At 33.0% G+C, this 15,307-nt stretch overlaps 4 protein-coding genes across 4 annotated transcripts; 1 reads left to right on the forward strand and 3 right to left on the reverse strand.

Annotated features, from left to right (window-relative positions):
* On the reverse strand, nt 1–2,784 carry LOC119602028. The gene has a single exon (XM_037953351.1). It carries the CDS (start codon nt 2,782–2,784, stop codon nt 1–3), a length of 2,784 nt encoding a protein of 927 aa, XP_037809279.1.
* Nucleotides 2,785–2,817: 33 nt separating this feature from the next.
* On the reverse strand, nt 2,818–3,345 carry LOC119602029. The gene has a single exon (XM_037953353.1). The coding sequence runs from the start codon at nt 3,343–3,345 to the stop codon at nt 2,818–2,820; it is 528 nt and encodes a 175-aa protein (XP_037809281.1).
* Nucleotides 3,346–3,739: 394 nt separating this feature from the next.
* LOC119602030 lies at nt 3,740–4,831 on the reverse strand. The gene has a single exon (XM_037953354.1). The coding sequence runs from the start codon at nt 4,829–4,831 to the stop codon at nt 3,740–3,742; it is 1,092 nt and encodes a 363-aa protein (XP_037809282.1).
* Nucleotides 4,832–10,308: 5,477 nt separating this feature from the next.
* LOC119602031 lies at nt 10,309–14,503 on the forward strand. The gene is made up of 5 exons (XM_037953355.1): nt 10,309–10,400; nt 10,473–11,010; nt 11,140–11,250; nt 11,380–11,994; nt 14,477–14,503. Exons 1-5 carry the CDS (start codon nt 10,309–10,311, stop codon nt 14,501–14,503), a joined length of 1,383 nt encoding a protein of 460 aa, XP_037809283.1.
* The last annotated feature ends 804 nt before the right edge of the window (nt 14,504–15,307 follow it).

Here is a 15,307-nt window from a genome sequence, read left to right on the forward strand (position 1 = left end):
TCAATCTTCTTTTGGTAAGGGATATAATTTAGTAATCGGACGTTTAAATGTGGATGTTTCAGTCTTTATAGTAGCCACTCTGACTAAGCCATCTGAACCAGCATGAGTTTCTATCACTCGACCAAGTTTCCAGCATGCGGGAGGCAAGTTCTCATCTCGTAGTAAAACGACATCATCTTTCATCAAATTGCATTTTTCTGTCTGCCACTTTTTCCTAGGTTGAAGTGACAGAAGATAATCATTAGACCATCGTGACCAAAAGTATTGCGATAACTGTTGAATTAATCGCCATTTAGAAAGAGTAGACGTCTTTAGGTGGGTGACATCAACTTCAGGTAGAGCATTCAAAGGTCTGCCAACTAAAAAATGACCAGGAGTAATATAGGGTAGATCATCGGAGTCAGCTTGCACCAATGGTCTAGAATTCAATAGTGCTTCAATTCTTGTTAACAGTGTAGTTAATTCCTCATAATTTAAAGTAGCTTGACCAATAGTTCTCTTTAGATGATACTTCATACTTTTCACAGTGGATTCCCAAGCTCCTCCAAAGTGTGGTGCAGAAGGCGGTATAAAATGCCATTGTACACCTTTAGAAGACAAAAAGTTCGAAACATTAGTATTAAATTCAAAACTCTTTACCAATTTGTAAATTTCGCCAAGTTTTTTAGCAGCTCCTTGAAAGTTAGTTCCATTGTCACTATGAATGTGTCCGCAAAGTCCTCTTCTTGCAACGAATCTGTCTAATGCAGCTAAGAATGCATCAGAACTTAGGTCAGAAACCAGCTCCAGGTGAATGGCCTTTGTAACTAGGCAAATAAATACTGCTACATAGGCCTTTACAATAGGTGCTTTACGACCATTATGTAGTTTATACATAAGGGGACCTGCATAGTCACACCCAACTTCATAAAATGGATAGGCAGCGTTTACACGAAATTTAGGTAAGTCTCCCATTAGTTGATCATTAGATCTAGCACTGTAACGATGGCAAACTTTACACGAGCGATATACACGTTTAACTAATTCTCGAGCTCCAACAATCCAATATTTCTGTCGTAGGGTTGAAATCATTAATGTTACACCAGCATGCATATTACTCAAGTGACATGCATGAACAATTTTAAATGTGATAGGACAATCCTTTGATGGAATGATTTGATGTTGACTATCATAAGGTAAATCAGCGTTAGAAAGTCTCCCTCCTACACGCAGTATTCCGTGTTCATCCAGAAATGGTGATAATCTTCTTAACTTTTTGCTAGCTATAGGAACGTTTTTCTTAATATTTTTTATGACTTCAAGAAATTCCAAGTTCTGATGGTATTTGTATAAAACATACTCTGCGTGGTTTAGTTCATCAACATGTAGCGGTAAATTATGGCCAGATTTAGATTTCAAGAATTTTACAGCTCGGTAGCAGTAAGTAAGTACTCGAATCATGCGTTGAAAATTAGATATTCTTTTATTTAAAATATCACAAACATCTAAAGGGGTGTCATCCGATTTGGAAGTTGTTGCATTATGAAATGCAAATAATTTACCCACATGTAACTCTTCATCAGTTATAACGTCTTTAATTGATTTTGGCCACTCACTAGAATCATGTAATAGGAATGGTGGACCTTTAAACCACATTTCATCTTCGACTAGATAGCTAGATCTAACACCTCTGCTAGCACAATCAGCAGGATTTAATTTAGTAGGTACATACCTCCATTTGACCTCAAGTAGGGTTTCCAATATATAGCCAGTTCTATGAGCTACGAAAGTCTTCCACTTACTGGGATGTGAAGATAACCATGCCAATACTGTTTTACTATCTGACCAGAAAGTAATGTCTTTCACTTTTATCGACAACACAGGTATTAAATATTCAAATAATTGAGTCAAAAGATAGGCAGCACAGAGTTCCAGCCGTGGAATAGAAATCACTCTTAGTGGTGCCACTTTAGTTTTGGCCATAACAATATTCGTAGAAGTTATACCATCTGCTGATGTTTTTCTGCAATATACGACGGCTGCATATGCTGCTTTAGATGCATCACAAAAGCCATGATAAGTGACGATAGACTCTGTGGAGAAAATAATTCTAGGAATGTTAATATTATTCAGCAAATAAAATTCAGAAAATAATTGCTCTGCTACAGATTTAATATCAGATGAAAGGTGTTCATCCCAATCTAAACTTAATAGCCAAATTTTTTGAATGATAATCTTAACAGCAATTATAACCGGTGAAATCCAACCTAGTGGATCGAAGATTTTTGAAATTTCTGATAATAATTTTCTCTTTGTGTCAAGGCAGTAGTCCTTATTCTTTACTTTATATGAAAAGCAGTCAATATCAGGTTTCCAAATAACTCCAAGTAGACATATAGTTATGTCAGTGGGGATTTTTACAATACTCTCTAATTTATCACTCTCGGGAATTTTTCTTAGAACACTGCTATTATTAGCAGCCCATTTTCTTAATTGAAAGCCGCCAGCCGTAAGCAACTCATTTAACTGTTCCGCTAGTTTTGCAGCATCTTCTATTGTATTGGAGCCAGCCATACAATCATCAACATAAAAACTCGTTTTTAAAGCTTCACTAGCTAAGGGAAAATGCTCACGCTCATCTTCGCTCAACTGCAAAAGTGTACGTATTGAAAGATATGGTGCGGGTGTGGTACCGTACGTTACTGTAGTGAGTCTATAATGCTGTATTTCATCAGTAGAATCTTCTCTCCATAAAATTCTCTGATAATCCCGGTCACATTTTTGAACGTCAATCATTCGAAACATTTGTTTTATATCAGCAGAAAAGCAATATTTTTTTTATCTATATCGTAATATTACAGCTACTAGATCTTGCTGCAAAATGGGACCTTTTAGAATATTATCATTTAGAGATTTCCCATTTGATGTTTTACTAGAACCGTCAAAAACAACACGTAACTTTGTAGTAATACTAGAATCTTTTAACACAGCATGGTGTGGTAGATAATATATTTCGGCAGCAGGGCGATTTATCTCATCTTTTGGAATAAGTTCCATATGTCCCATATTAAGATATTCTCTCATAAACTCAGAATAAGAATCCTTTAAAATAACGTTAGATTTAAACTTACGTTCCATAGCTTGAAGTCTTCTCAATGCAGCATTATAAGAAATACCTAATTCGGGCTTATGTTTGAAAGGCAATCTCACTGAATATCTTTTGTCTCGCAGTGTAGTAGCTCTATAATAATCTTCAGCCCTTTGATCATCCTTAGTTAATGATGGTTCTTTATAACAGACTCTTTCAATTTCCCAAAATAAACGTAATGAGTGATTAATATCCTCTTCTGGACTATAGTAATTCATTGTATAGAATACGGCAAAGGAATCTTCCATCGAACATCCACTACACACTACCCAACCGAAGGCTGTATTTTGGCAACTAAATTACCATTTTTCCAAATACTGCCCTCTTTTATGAATGAGAAAAAGTAATAAAATCCAATAATAATATCAATATATTTAGGTATATAAAATTTATTATCAGCTAATGGTAGGTTTTTTAAATCATCCCAGCAATTAAATATTAAATTTGTACATGGTAATTTAGAAGTTAAATTGTTAAATACATGAGCTTGCATAAAAAATATCTCTTCACTGTGTACAGATTTGACTTCAAGTTGAACTTTACCTCTCGTTGCTCCAGCCTTCATATTAGCCAGTCCACTTACGTAAATTTTAGAAGGGCTTCTTACTAGGCTTAATCTTTGGGCACACTTTTCTCAGATGATGTTGATAAATTCACCGAAGAATCCTCAGATATGAGGAAGGTTGTATTAGCAGCAGCTGGCTTTTTTGTTAGTTCATCCTCTGGCTTTTTTACCTTAGTTGAAGAGTTAGCTGCCGGCTTATGCTCCAAATGTATTAAAGAGTGATGATGACCATGGCAAACTTCACAAGTAATTCTTGACGGACAGTTTTGTACTCGATGATTTGGTTTCAGGCAGTTAAAGCACAAATTCTTCTCTTTTATTATTTCAATTCGAGAAGACGTATCAACTCTATTGAACGTAGGGCAATAAGAGAGATGATGGTTTTGGGTACAAACAACGCATCCCTTTTTCATGTTGCTAGTATAAGCGCGAATCGACTTACTCTTTTGTAAATGTTTATTTGTAGATGGTAAACGTTCCAAAGCATCACATCTTTTATTAATAAATGTGATAAAACTGTCCAGCGAAGGGAATAATACTTTACCACAATGTTCTGCCCAAGCTTGTAGGGATTCTCGATCAATTTTTTTGCTCAAAATATGAATTAACCATGGATCACGTTTTTCAGCATCGGCACCTTGTGCTCGCAAACCTCTTACCACCTCATCAGCAACATTGGATAAATGACGTAGACTTGCAGTGTTATCAGCTTTTGGAATATATAAAAAAGTTTCAATAAATGAGTCAACCACTAATGAAGGCTTATCGTAGCGTTCTTGTAGCTTCATCAGGGCTTCTTCATAATTTTGATCAGTAACTTGAAGATGACGTATAAGATTAGCGGGTTCATCCTTCAATAATCCTTTTAAATATTGGAACTTTTGAGCAGCTGCCAGTGAATTATTGTTGTGGATTGAGCTAGTGAACAAGTCAAAAAATGATTTGAAATCACTATATTTTCCATCAAAAACTGGAACATTTAATTTTGGTAGACGCACATCAGCAGATGGATTTGTTGAATTCATAGTTTGAGATAAACCAGTTTGAGGCACTTGTTGTTGATTAATTTGTAGCGCAGCGAATTTTTCAAAAAAGGCACTTTGAGCTTCCAGAAGTTTTTGCATAGCATCATGATGCATAGTTGTTGCAGTCACCACAATATTTAAAAAGTTTACTTTTACTTTTTACTTTAATAACAAAAACAATTTATTTTTCTTTTCAAGTGCAGTTAAGAAAGCACACACAAATTTACATATACGCGTACGTTTGTATATCACGTCGGGGTCACCAAAAATGTTTGCGAAAAATAAAAGTTCTTGACTTTTTGGTTGTTTAACTGCAACTGATTTATTACAAGTGGTCAAACCACTTGTTCATCATACTATTACAAATTTCTTATGCTTTGATTTAAATTACTCAAACATTTAACAACAACAACATTAGTAACAAAATTACTCAAAGAAGAGATCAAAAATATTGTACCGTTAGTTTTAAAGGCAAATAACAAACAATAAGAACATTAGGGTGATTCTTAAATATTAAAACAAAATATTATTGCACAAAAATATAATACGAATTAAATGAACAAAAGTAATAAATAAAAACATCGTGAACATTTGACAAAAATATAATGTAATTTAGTTGCCATAATAAAGCATTTAAGTTGAATTGTATCTTGCCTTAGATATACATACATACCACAGTGGGGCAGAATGGAAATTTTTTGGAAATAAATCTGGCATTTCTAAACGGCTGATCCGATCGGGATAAAATTTGGCGTGAGCGTAGCCAAGGAGTATTCGAGTTTAAGTTTTGAAGATGAACCCTGCAGATGCCCCAGGGACGGCGCTGTGGCGGCTCAAAGTAGGGTACCTACGACATGTAAAATTTTTAAACTCGTGCCATTTTTTTTTTCACCCAAATACAAAGATTTTTATATTTTGTGAAAGCGCTCGACGAGATCTTGAAAAAACATGCTTGGACATACTACTTATCTCTTATAATATCCGAGTTATAGGCATTTAAAAATTTAGTGATACAAAATTTACCATACCTTGGTCCGCCTTTTTTTGAATACCGGGCGTAATTTTGGACCAAATGGACTAATTTTTTTCTTGTTAGTTAGACAACAAAATTTCCAATAATATACAAAAAATTTCAGAACAATATCATTTACAGATCCAAAAATATACGTTTTTTAATTAAAAAATTCAAAAATTTTAGATTTTTTGCCGTTTTTTGCCAAAAATGTGTCTTAAATCTTTTATTAATAAAATAAAATTTTCTTTAAGAACATATAACAATTTTATAGTTTTCTAAAAGGTATCTTTACGCAGAACGCTTTGGCGTAAAAAACTTGTCCTATTTTTTGAAAATGTTGCCACTACGTCCTTCCGAATATGACCTATTTTTTATCAAAACTTCAACTTTGGGCGACATGTTCTAAAATCCCAAAGCTGGGATCAGAAAACTGAAAGCAGTTTTGGAAACCTCAATATGTTTTCTATTTACTCCAAAAGTATTTTCCCAGCCCTGAAAGAAATGTGGACCCTATGGGCAAAAAAGTAAAAAATCCCATTTTTGGGATTTTCATTCCTATTTTTGGGAATTGCGGGATGCCCTTTGACCTTTTCAATTTTTTTTTTTTTGCATTTTCTTATTTGAAATGACAAATTTAACAAGCGTTGAAAATTTCATTGAGTTTTGTTCATAAATAAAGATTTTGTCATATATTACATATTTGTTTAATTTCTAAAACTATGATTTATATCGAAATTTTAATAGGATCGCAGATAGCTACAACAATTTAGTCCATATTTATCCCTTAATATCATTTTTTAGTTAGATATGGAAATTCTCGACCCTTTACAAAAAATTTCAAGCCAATATCTCAATTACATTCAAAAATATGTTCATTTAAACCTGTGTCCTTTAATTTCATCTTTTTCATATTTTAGTATTAAGTATGACAGAACATACATTTGGTGTTGAATAAAATATTTGGACAATTTTTAAAAATTATTTAGTTAATTATTTTATTATAATATTGTATATAAAATAAAAAAAATTATAATTTTATTATGAGCCACGCACAACAACACCTAAATCACCCCACACAAATTACCTTTCCCGTCCACCGAAATATAAAACACAATTTAATACAATACCATCCGTTAGTATAATAGCTTTTTTTATTTGAACTGTTTATCTTAAACATAATACAATTAATTCTTACAACCTACTTATATAGTTAATTCCTAACACTACTTATTTTCTATAAAATAATCTGTCATATCGGTATACATATCCAGAAGGTAATATAAGTCCTTTAAATCTTCCTTGTTTTGAGATGATAGAGTTTCATAACAAATCCATCTTTTTCGCATAGTTGAAAGAACAGGATCAGAAGATAGAAGTAAACTATTAAAAATATCTTCATTCTGTGATTGCCTGGAGCATTTTCTTGAGCTGAATAGTTGAACATGCTTAAAATCTCGATTCCTCGCTTCCTGGGCTTCTTCTGTTAACTCTCCAAGTGGAAGAATATTCGATTCAATTATTATTTGACCATGACACAATACTTTGTGTACTATTGGTGTTAGTTCCCTCCATGGATACAGAGATACAAGTAATTTAGATGTGTATTCCCCAAATCGATTTTCATTAATTTTATGTTTACTATTCAGTGCCATTAAAATAGTTTTAACTCTTCGAAGCAACTCCTTGTCGATTCCAGTTATTTTTGAAGTAATTTCAAAATCACGAAAAAACCTTCTCGACGTATTACCGTCATTTGTACTACCTCAACTTGAAAGTGGTTTGTCGATGTTTAATCCCATCTGAACTTTAAATTCTTCTTGGATTCTGCTTTTTTCCGCAGCTCTCAGTTCTTTCAATTCTTCATTATTTTTTGTTGATTTAGTAGGATAGTTTGTTTTTTTTTTCCTGGATCGCCTTGTATGATGGTAATATATTGTGTCCTTTTTCATGCAGAGCTTTCCTTAATATTTGGTACTTATTTCGACTGAGACCCAGTTCCAACATAAGCGCTATTGCTTCCTCTTCAGTAAAATTTGATTATGATGTTGGAGTTGGTATACTTTCCACAATTCGCTTAAGTCGTTTTGGTGATGCATTAGGAAGAATAGTTGCAATATGTACGACATCCATATGTTGGTTTTCCTTTTTCAGCATTTCGTTAAATGTATCAGCAATTTCATCATTTGAGATTGAAAAAAGTTTTTGTGTGACCCTCTTTTTTTTTACCTTGAACATAAGTCTTCGTATGACTTGCAAGGCGCTCCTATTGATGTGTTGTAAGTTGAGATTTCCGTAGTAGTTTCCATCCAACTACAAAATTTTAATCGAAATTTCTTTTGATTTCCATCCACAGACTTACTTTTTACATCAAAAAGTTTTCAATTTTTGATATGCCTGTTTTGTCTACTTTTCTACTATATGTAGTTTTTATATAATTTGAAATGTCTTCAATTCTTTCTGGCCCTTTTGAAGATATGCTCCATAAAACGGAACACAACTCTTCGTATTATAATGTAATCTTCATTGTAGATTTATTAAATATGGTACTTAAAATCTGAGAAGTTTACTTATATACCAATTCTTGTCATTTCCGATACAGGTATTCCAAAGTAAAAAATTACGAATTGTCTACCTATTAACATTTAGGACTATATTACTATAACCTGTAATTCAGTCATTGATATTTCTTATTAGTGAATGAATCGAAATTATCATTACCTGTATAGTTTTACCTACATGATCATAAACGAAACAGAACGAAATGATCTGTCGAAAAAAATTTAGGTAAAAAATAGTTATAAATTTTTGAAAATTTAAGCATAATAGGACCTTTCAATTATAAGGATAAGCAAACAAATAGAAAATAGGTAAATATAAGATTTAAATATGTGCTGTCATACTTAATACTAAAATATGAAAAAGATGAAATTAAAGGACACAGGTTTAAATGAACATATTTTTGAATGTAATTGAGATATTGGCTTGAAATTTTTTGTAAAGGGTCGAGAATTTCCATATCTAACTAAAAAATTATATTAAGGGATAAATATGGACTAAATTGTTGTAGCTATCTGCGATCCTATTAAAATTTTGATATAAATCATAGTTTTAGAAATTAAACAAATATGTAATATATGACAAAATCTTTATTTATGAACAAAACTCAATGAAATTTTCAACGCTTGTTAAATTTGTCATTTCAAATAAGAAAATGCAATAAAAAAAAATTGAAAAGGTCAAAGGGCATCCCGCAATTCCCAAAAATAGGAATGAAAATCCCAAAAAAGGGATTTTTTACTTTTTTGCCCATAGGGTCCACATTTCTTTCAGGGCTGGGAAAATACTTTTGGAGTAAATAGAAAACATATTGAGGTTTCCAAAACTGCTTTCAGTTTTCTGATCCCAGCTTTGGGATTTTAGAACATGTCGCCCAAAGTTGAAGTTTTGATAAAAAATAGGTCATATTCGGAAGGACGCAGTGGCAACATTTTCAAAAAATAGGACAAGTTTTTTACGCCAAAGCGTTCTGCGTAAAGATACCTTTTAGAAAACTATAAAATTGTTATATGTTCTTAATAAAAATTTTATTTTATTAATAAAAGAGTTAAGACACATTTTTGGCAAAAAAACGCCAAAAATCTAAAATTTTTTGAATTTTTAAATTAAAAAATATATATTTTTGGATCTGTAAACGATATTGATCTGAAATTTTTTGTATATTATTGGAAATTTTGTTGTCTAACTAACAAGAAAAAATTTAGTCCATTTGGTCCAAAATTACGCCCGGTATTCAAAAAAAGGCGGACCAAGGTATGGTAAATTTTGTATCACTAAATTTTTAAATGCCTATAACTCGGATATTATAAGAGATAAGTAGTATGTCCAAGCATGTTTTTTCAAGATCTCGTCGAGCGCTTTCACAAAATATAAAAATCTTTGTATTTGGGTGAAAAACAAAAAAATGGCACGAGTTTAAAAATTTTACATGTCGTAGGTACCCTACTTTGAGCCGCCACAGCGCCGTCCCTGGGGCATCTGCAGGGTTCATCTTCAAAACTTAAACTCGAATACTCCTTGGCTACGCTCACGCCAAATTTTATCCCGATCGGATCAGCCGTTTAGAAATGCCAGATTTATTTCCAAAAAATTTCCATTCTGCCCCACTGTGCATACTTAAGCCGTTTATTGTTGAATAAAATTGTGGACATTTAAGTGAAATTTTGATGGGGGCTTTTCATAGGGGCTAGGGTCATATGAGAACCTATTATTATGGAATTCGTGGGGGTCATCAAGTCTTGTATACAACTTGGTTATTGCTGCTTTTTGTCGAGATATGAGTATATTAAACATAATTATGAACTTAAAAGCCCTATTCGGCGGCTTCAGTTGTATGGGGGCTAGGTGAAATAATGGACCGAAGTAAACCATTTTCAACAGGCTTCATCTACGGTACCATAAAAGATCATGTGCCAAATTTCATTGAATTATCTCCAAAATTGCGACCTGTAGTTTAATTACAAATGAATATCTTTGTAAAGAGATGAAAAAGTATCACTCAACTCTAGTATATAATGTAATGGAAAATTTAAAGGATTCCCTTAGTGTCCAACTGTTTGTAGGAGAAACTGATGATCGTCCCTGGGATTACAATATATTTGTGGTGGATTCGTATGACACATTTCAGTTGAGTTTCAGTTATTAATTATAAATATCTATTAACATTATTAATTAAAATTTTAGATTGTTAAAGTTTTCAATTCCCTATTCTGCCCATGAACGTGATTATTACTTCTTTATTTTATTAACATGGAGTTCTGAATATCTTCTGGATTATAATTTATTAGAAATTTTTAAAATTTGTTTAAAATTCAACGTGAAAAACGTCGCTGTTATGGTGAAATCTCGTTTGTATAATTATTTTAGTTTCTATTCGTATGACTTGTATAGTCCAGATATGTGTGCTGAAGATATAATGGTGCGAGAAGTTAATCGTTATGAAAATGGTCAACTTAAATTTGATTTATTATTTCCGATAATTGCGAGTAATTTGTTTGGTTGTCCCGTTAAGATTTCTGCTGAACTTATACAGCCATTTATAACATTTGATGGAGATTTAAAGAATGAAACTCATTTGATGGACATGAAACGTTTGGGTGGAATAGAGGGTGAAATTTTGAAACTGATTGCAGAGGCATTAAATTTTAAAATTCATATGCGTTTTAGTCGAAACTTCAGTGTGATTGGATTACGTTATAATTCCACTGGCTGTTTTAGTGATGTAAGTATTATGAGCAGATAAAATACGATAAAAAACGATTATGTGGAGAATCGAAAGCATCTACCTGAGAGTTGTAGATTTGTTAAAAATTTTTAAATGGTTCTAACTAATATGAGTTTATTTTTTCAGTTGGAGTTTAGACGTTCTAAAATAGCCATTGGTGGTTTGAGTTCAACATTGGAATATCATCACCTATTCACCAAATCAATTGTTTATCACACAACTCCCTATAAGTTTGTGGTTCGTAACGATATATATTTTGGACCCATAAAACAATTAATAAATCCCTTGGACGGACCCGCGTGGATTATTATATTAATATTCTTCAGTGTATCCACGTTATTCATTCAAATAATTATTCGTTATAAGATGACAGAGTTGCGTGATTTTATATTTGGTATCAAAAATAAGAGTCCAACTTTTTATTTGTTTATAACTTTTCTGGGTTATGGAATGCCAAATCAAATAATGCCGAAACGAAATTTTGCCCGATTTATACTTATGTCATGGTTGTTATTGGCACTTGAGATACGAACTGGTTATTTGGGTAAAATGTTTGATAGTTTAAGACTGGGAAAACGCATGCCAGTACCTGAAACTATAGCGGAACTTACTGCCCGGGACTATACATTATTGAATCCCATATATACGAGTTTCTATCCCATGAATAAAACTATCATATGGCAAGATAGATTTTCAACACTGCAGCAAATACAAACAAGTGAAAAGCGCTTAACGGGGGCTGTTATTTTGGACTATTGGGCCTATTATAAATTTCAAAATCATAGTATTACCACTTTGATACCTGTTGCTGAGACCATACACTCATATCAATGTGTCATGTATTTCAATAAACATTCATTGTTGCAGAATAGTTTCGATAAAAAATTAAAACTATTTACTGATTCGGGAATAACTGCACATATTGCCAAGAGACACGTTCATTCAAATTTTAAATCTATGATGAATACTCAGTCGCAGGATGTAAGTCGTATAACACTGGGAAATTTAAGAGGATTGTTCTACATTTACTTTATAATGATTCAAATTTCAATTTTTCTGTTCTTATTGGAACTGGTAACGAAGAAATCTAGACGATTGCAGATACTTATGAATTGGTTAAATTTGGAATAATTTAGATAAATGTGTTTTGTCGAATTTTTAAATGAAATTATATATTTGCATACTTTTTACACTAAAACATTTTTAATTTTTACTAAATTATTCACATGAAATAAAAACATTTTTACTTTTCTTTGTTAAAAAAAAGTAAAATCTTTTACTGAAATGGTTTAAAAACATGCAAGTGAAGCAATTAATAGAATATGTACTTTTATAAGGAGGCAAAGGGAAATTTTGGATTGGATTTGGATTATGATTTTTGTATAGAGTAGAATATCATTGCTATACTTGAGTTTATAAAATAGTTATGACTGTTAGAAATGTTTTCCAGGAGCCATATCTGTAGAGGATATGTGGAAATGTGAATCACTTTGTTGAAAATTTCAGCCCTCTACCTTTCTCTGTAGAAAGAATTGCAGACCAAATTGTGCTTTCAACAGACAGACTGACATAGCAAGATCGTGTTAGAATTTAATAAGGACCAATATTTCGAGGTGTTAGTGAGTTAGTATTACATTTGGACAATATTTAGCTTTATATTGTCAAGATCTTTTCTCACTGGGGGATGTTACCATGATGATAGACCCCATCTTGTTGTGATTGCAATACCGGGGAAAAGAGGTGCTACCAGCACCTCTAGTCTGTCGGGGCTATAAACTGTTAATGATCAAATATATCCTCGCCCTTTTTTTGGAATGATTTGATATAGGATCGAACCAGAGAACCATATAATTTGGTACCACGGGAACCGGTAGCCCGCAAGGCAAAGTTTCGAAATTTCTAAGACGATTTAGTTATGATAAGTCTTTTGTAGAAAGTGATATTGATATTTCCCGCATGTTAATCTGAAAATGTTAAGATCAGCGAACAATTATAAAGCTATACATTAGGGTTGGTCGAAAATAGTCTTTTCTCTCGTATCAACTTCTAATAGTGAAAATATATTGTATTTTAAAGTTAAATGGAATATGGTAAAATATTATTCAATTATTTTGAGGATAGGAGCCCGCGCATCGCCGCCAAAGTTTGTAAACGCGCTTATATGGGGAAAAGTGGCACTTTTTCGAGTGCTATTTATTGATGAAAAACTAATTCTCTAAAAGAGTATTTATATGGATGTTAGGGTCAAATATGAGCCGATCCTCTTTAAATTTAGAAGAATGATATATGGTTATAAAAGCGCCAATTATGCACTTCTAAGATTCTAAATGAGATTTAGTATGGGGATCAAATAAGACCTGATCATTTCCAAAATCGGCAGTGTCACTTATGCTTATATATTTAAAGAGATGCTGACATTAAACAAAAGTCAGTCTCTTGAGCCTTAACAGTTAAATTTGACGTAGTTATGAGCTAAAACGCCCAATTTGCCTCCGTCCTTAGCCCAAAAATATGAATAATCCATATTTGTTCAAATCCAGCCAGCAGAACAGACAGAATGCAAATGCGAATATAAAGAATTAAGAGAACAATACGCTTTCGCACATGCGAAGGTGAACATTCGTTCCATCCCTATTAAGATACACTACTATAAAATATTATAAATAGAATTGAGTATATTAATGCACAACCAAACCAAAGTTACATGATTTTGGTCCCGAGAATATTTTTGATCTTCAGAAAATTGATTTCAACATGTTCAAGCACTTTGCTCAAATACTTGAGCTATCTAATCTCTCACCATTGCTGCACCGTTGCACACTTCTCATTCATACGACACACTTATAGAGAACAACTTCCGACACACTCACTCTAGGGTTTAAACCACAGCCACTACGTGGATCACGATGGAACCTCAACCAAGTGACCAGCCGGGATAAAGTCCTGCGGGCAACTGGTCACCCCAACCAGATTATGTCGTTCCCACGACAATCGATTCTTCGCACCGGAACGACTCGGAGTTCAACGAACAACGACCAAGGATTGTCAACCCAGCCAGCTGCTACAACAACAACAACCAGTTTATGTGCTTCTCTGGTTGAAACCCCTTTTCAAATCATTCCAAGGAAAGGCCGGGGATACATTTGATCATCACCAGTTTATAGTCCTGGCAGACTAGAGGTATTGCTAGTCCGGGGGAAAAGAGGTGCTACCTCTTTGTTACCTTGATATAACATGCACCCGGAGGAGAGCATCGGAATATTAAAAATTACAAACGGAATGACAAACTTATATATACCCTTCTCACCGAGATAAAGCCGCATATAAATAGTTAGTATTTCAAGTAAAAACACAATGTTACAATCTAAATTTATATTAAATTTTTAATAAAATATTCCTAAAATACACATACAATATTTCGCATACACTTTAAATTTGTAATAAGAGTTATTATTCTATATAGAATTCATCCTATCTAAGGATTGCTTAAAATGAATTTAACATATCCATAAATTTTTCCAATCTTTGCGACCTACGGGTAAGCAATTCTAGAATAAACACAACTGTTGAAATCAAAAACATGACGCCACTTATTAAATACAATCCTGTTAGATTTTGATTTGCCAATCTGCTTACAAATTGTGAATGGGTATTCATCTTCAGGAACTTGTTACGAACATGCTTCCTTACAATGTGTGATATAATACCGGCATCGGAGAATAACTTTAATTTTCGATCGATGCTCGAACGTAATATGGAATGTTTCCTAAAGTACATGACACATGGAAATGAATGTATGGTTTCCTCGATGTAGGTCAATGAACTAGTATTCCAATTATTATAATTATAATGAGCCAAAGTATCCAAAGTAGCAGTGGCAGTTAATTTTGAAGTACTCATCTGAAGCATATCCAGACGTCTAGTGCTGTTAGTAATGATTTGTGTTTTATTTGCTGGATAGTAATCATTAAATGTGTGTGTCAATAAAGTGTAATCCTGTTCTATAAGTTGTGAAAGTCTTTGCGGCATTGGAATACTTTTCGAAAAACGTAAACTATCAAACATTTTGCCCTGATAGCCATTGCGTACTTCGAATGTTAGCAGTAGCCAGGCAGCCATAAGAAATCGAGCAAAATTTCGTCTCGGTATTAATCGTGTTGGTAGTGAGTTGCCGAAGAATATTACAAACATTGAATATATTGGTTTTTTATTATTCGGCCCAAATACAAAGTCACGTACTTTTGGTTTGGTCTGTATTAATTTGGTAAAAATAAATGATGCAGAAAATAAAATC

Source organism: Lucilia sericata, unplaced genomic scaffold (genome assembly GCF_015586225.1).
Source record: "Lucilia sericata isolate MDLA Ls3-8-SP2 unplaced genomic scaffold, ASM1558622v1 Contig000206F_arrow, whole genome shotgun sequence".
Lineage (NCBI taxonomy): Eukaryota > Metazoa > Arthropoda > Insecta > Diptera > Calliphoridae > Lucilia > Lucilia sericata.

Coding starts and splice junctions, on each gene's coding strand:
- LOC119602028 (XM_037953351.1), bottom strand. CDS start 2,784: ATGTTTCGAATGATTGACGTTCAAAAATGTGACCGGGATTATCAGAGA.
- LOC119602031 (XM_037953355.1), top strand. CDS start 10,309: ATGGAAAATTTAAAGGATTCCCTTAGTGTCCAACTGTTTGTAGGAGAA. Junction 11,251..11,379: donor CAACTCCCTATAAGTTTGTG/GTTCGTAACGAT, acceptor ATTCGTTATAAG/ATGACAGAGTTGCGTGATTT. Junction 11,995..14,476: donor TGAATACTCAGTCGCAGGAT/GTAAGTCGTATA, acceptor TATTCTATATAG/AATTCATCCTATCTAAGGAT.
- LOC119602029 (XM_037953353.1), bottom strand. CDS start 3,345: ATGAATTACTATAGTCCAGAAGAGGATATTAATCACTCATTACGTTTA.
- LOC119602030 (XM_037953354.1), bottom strand. CDS start 4,831: ATGCATCATGATGCTATGCAAAAACTTCTGGAAGCTCAAAGTGCCTTT.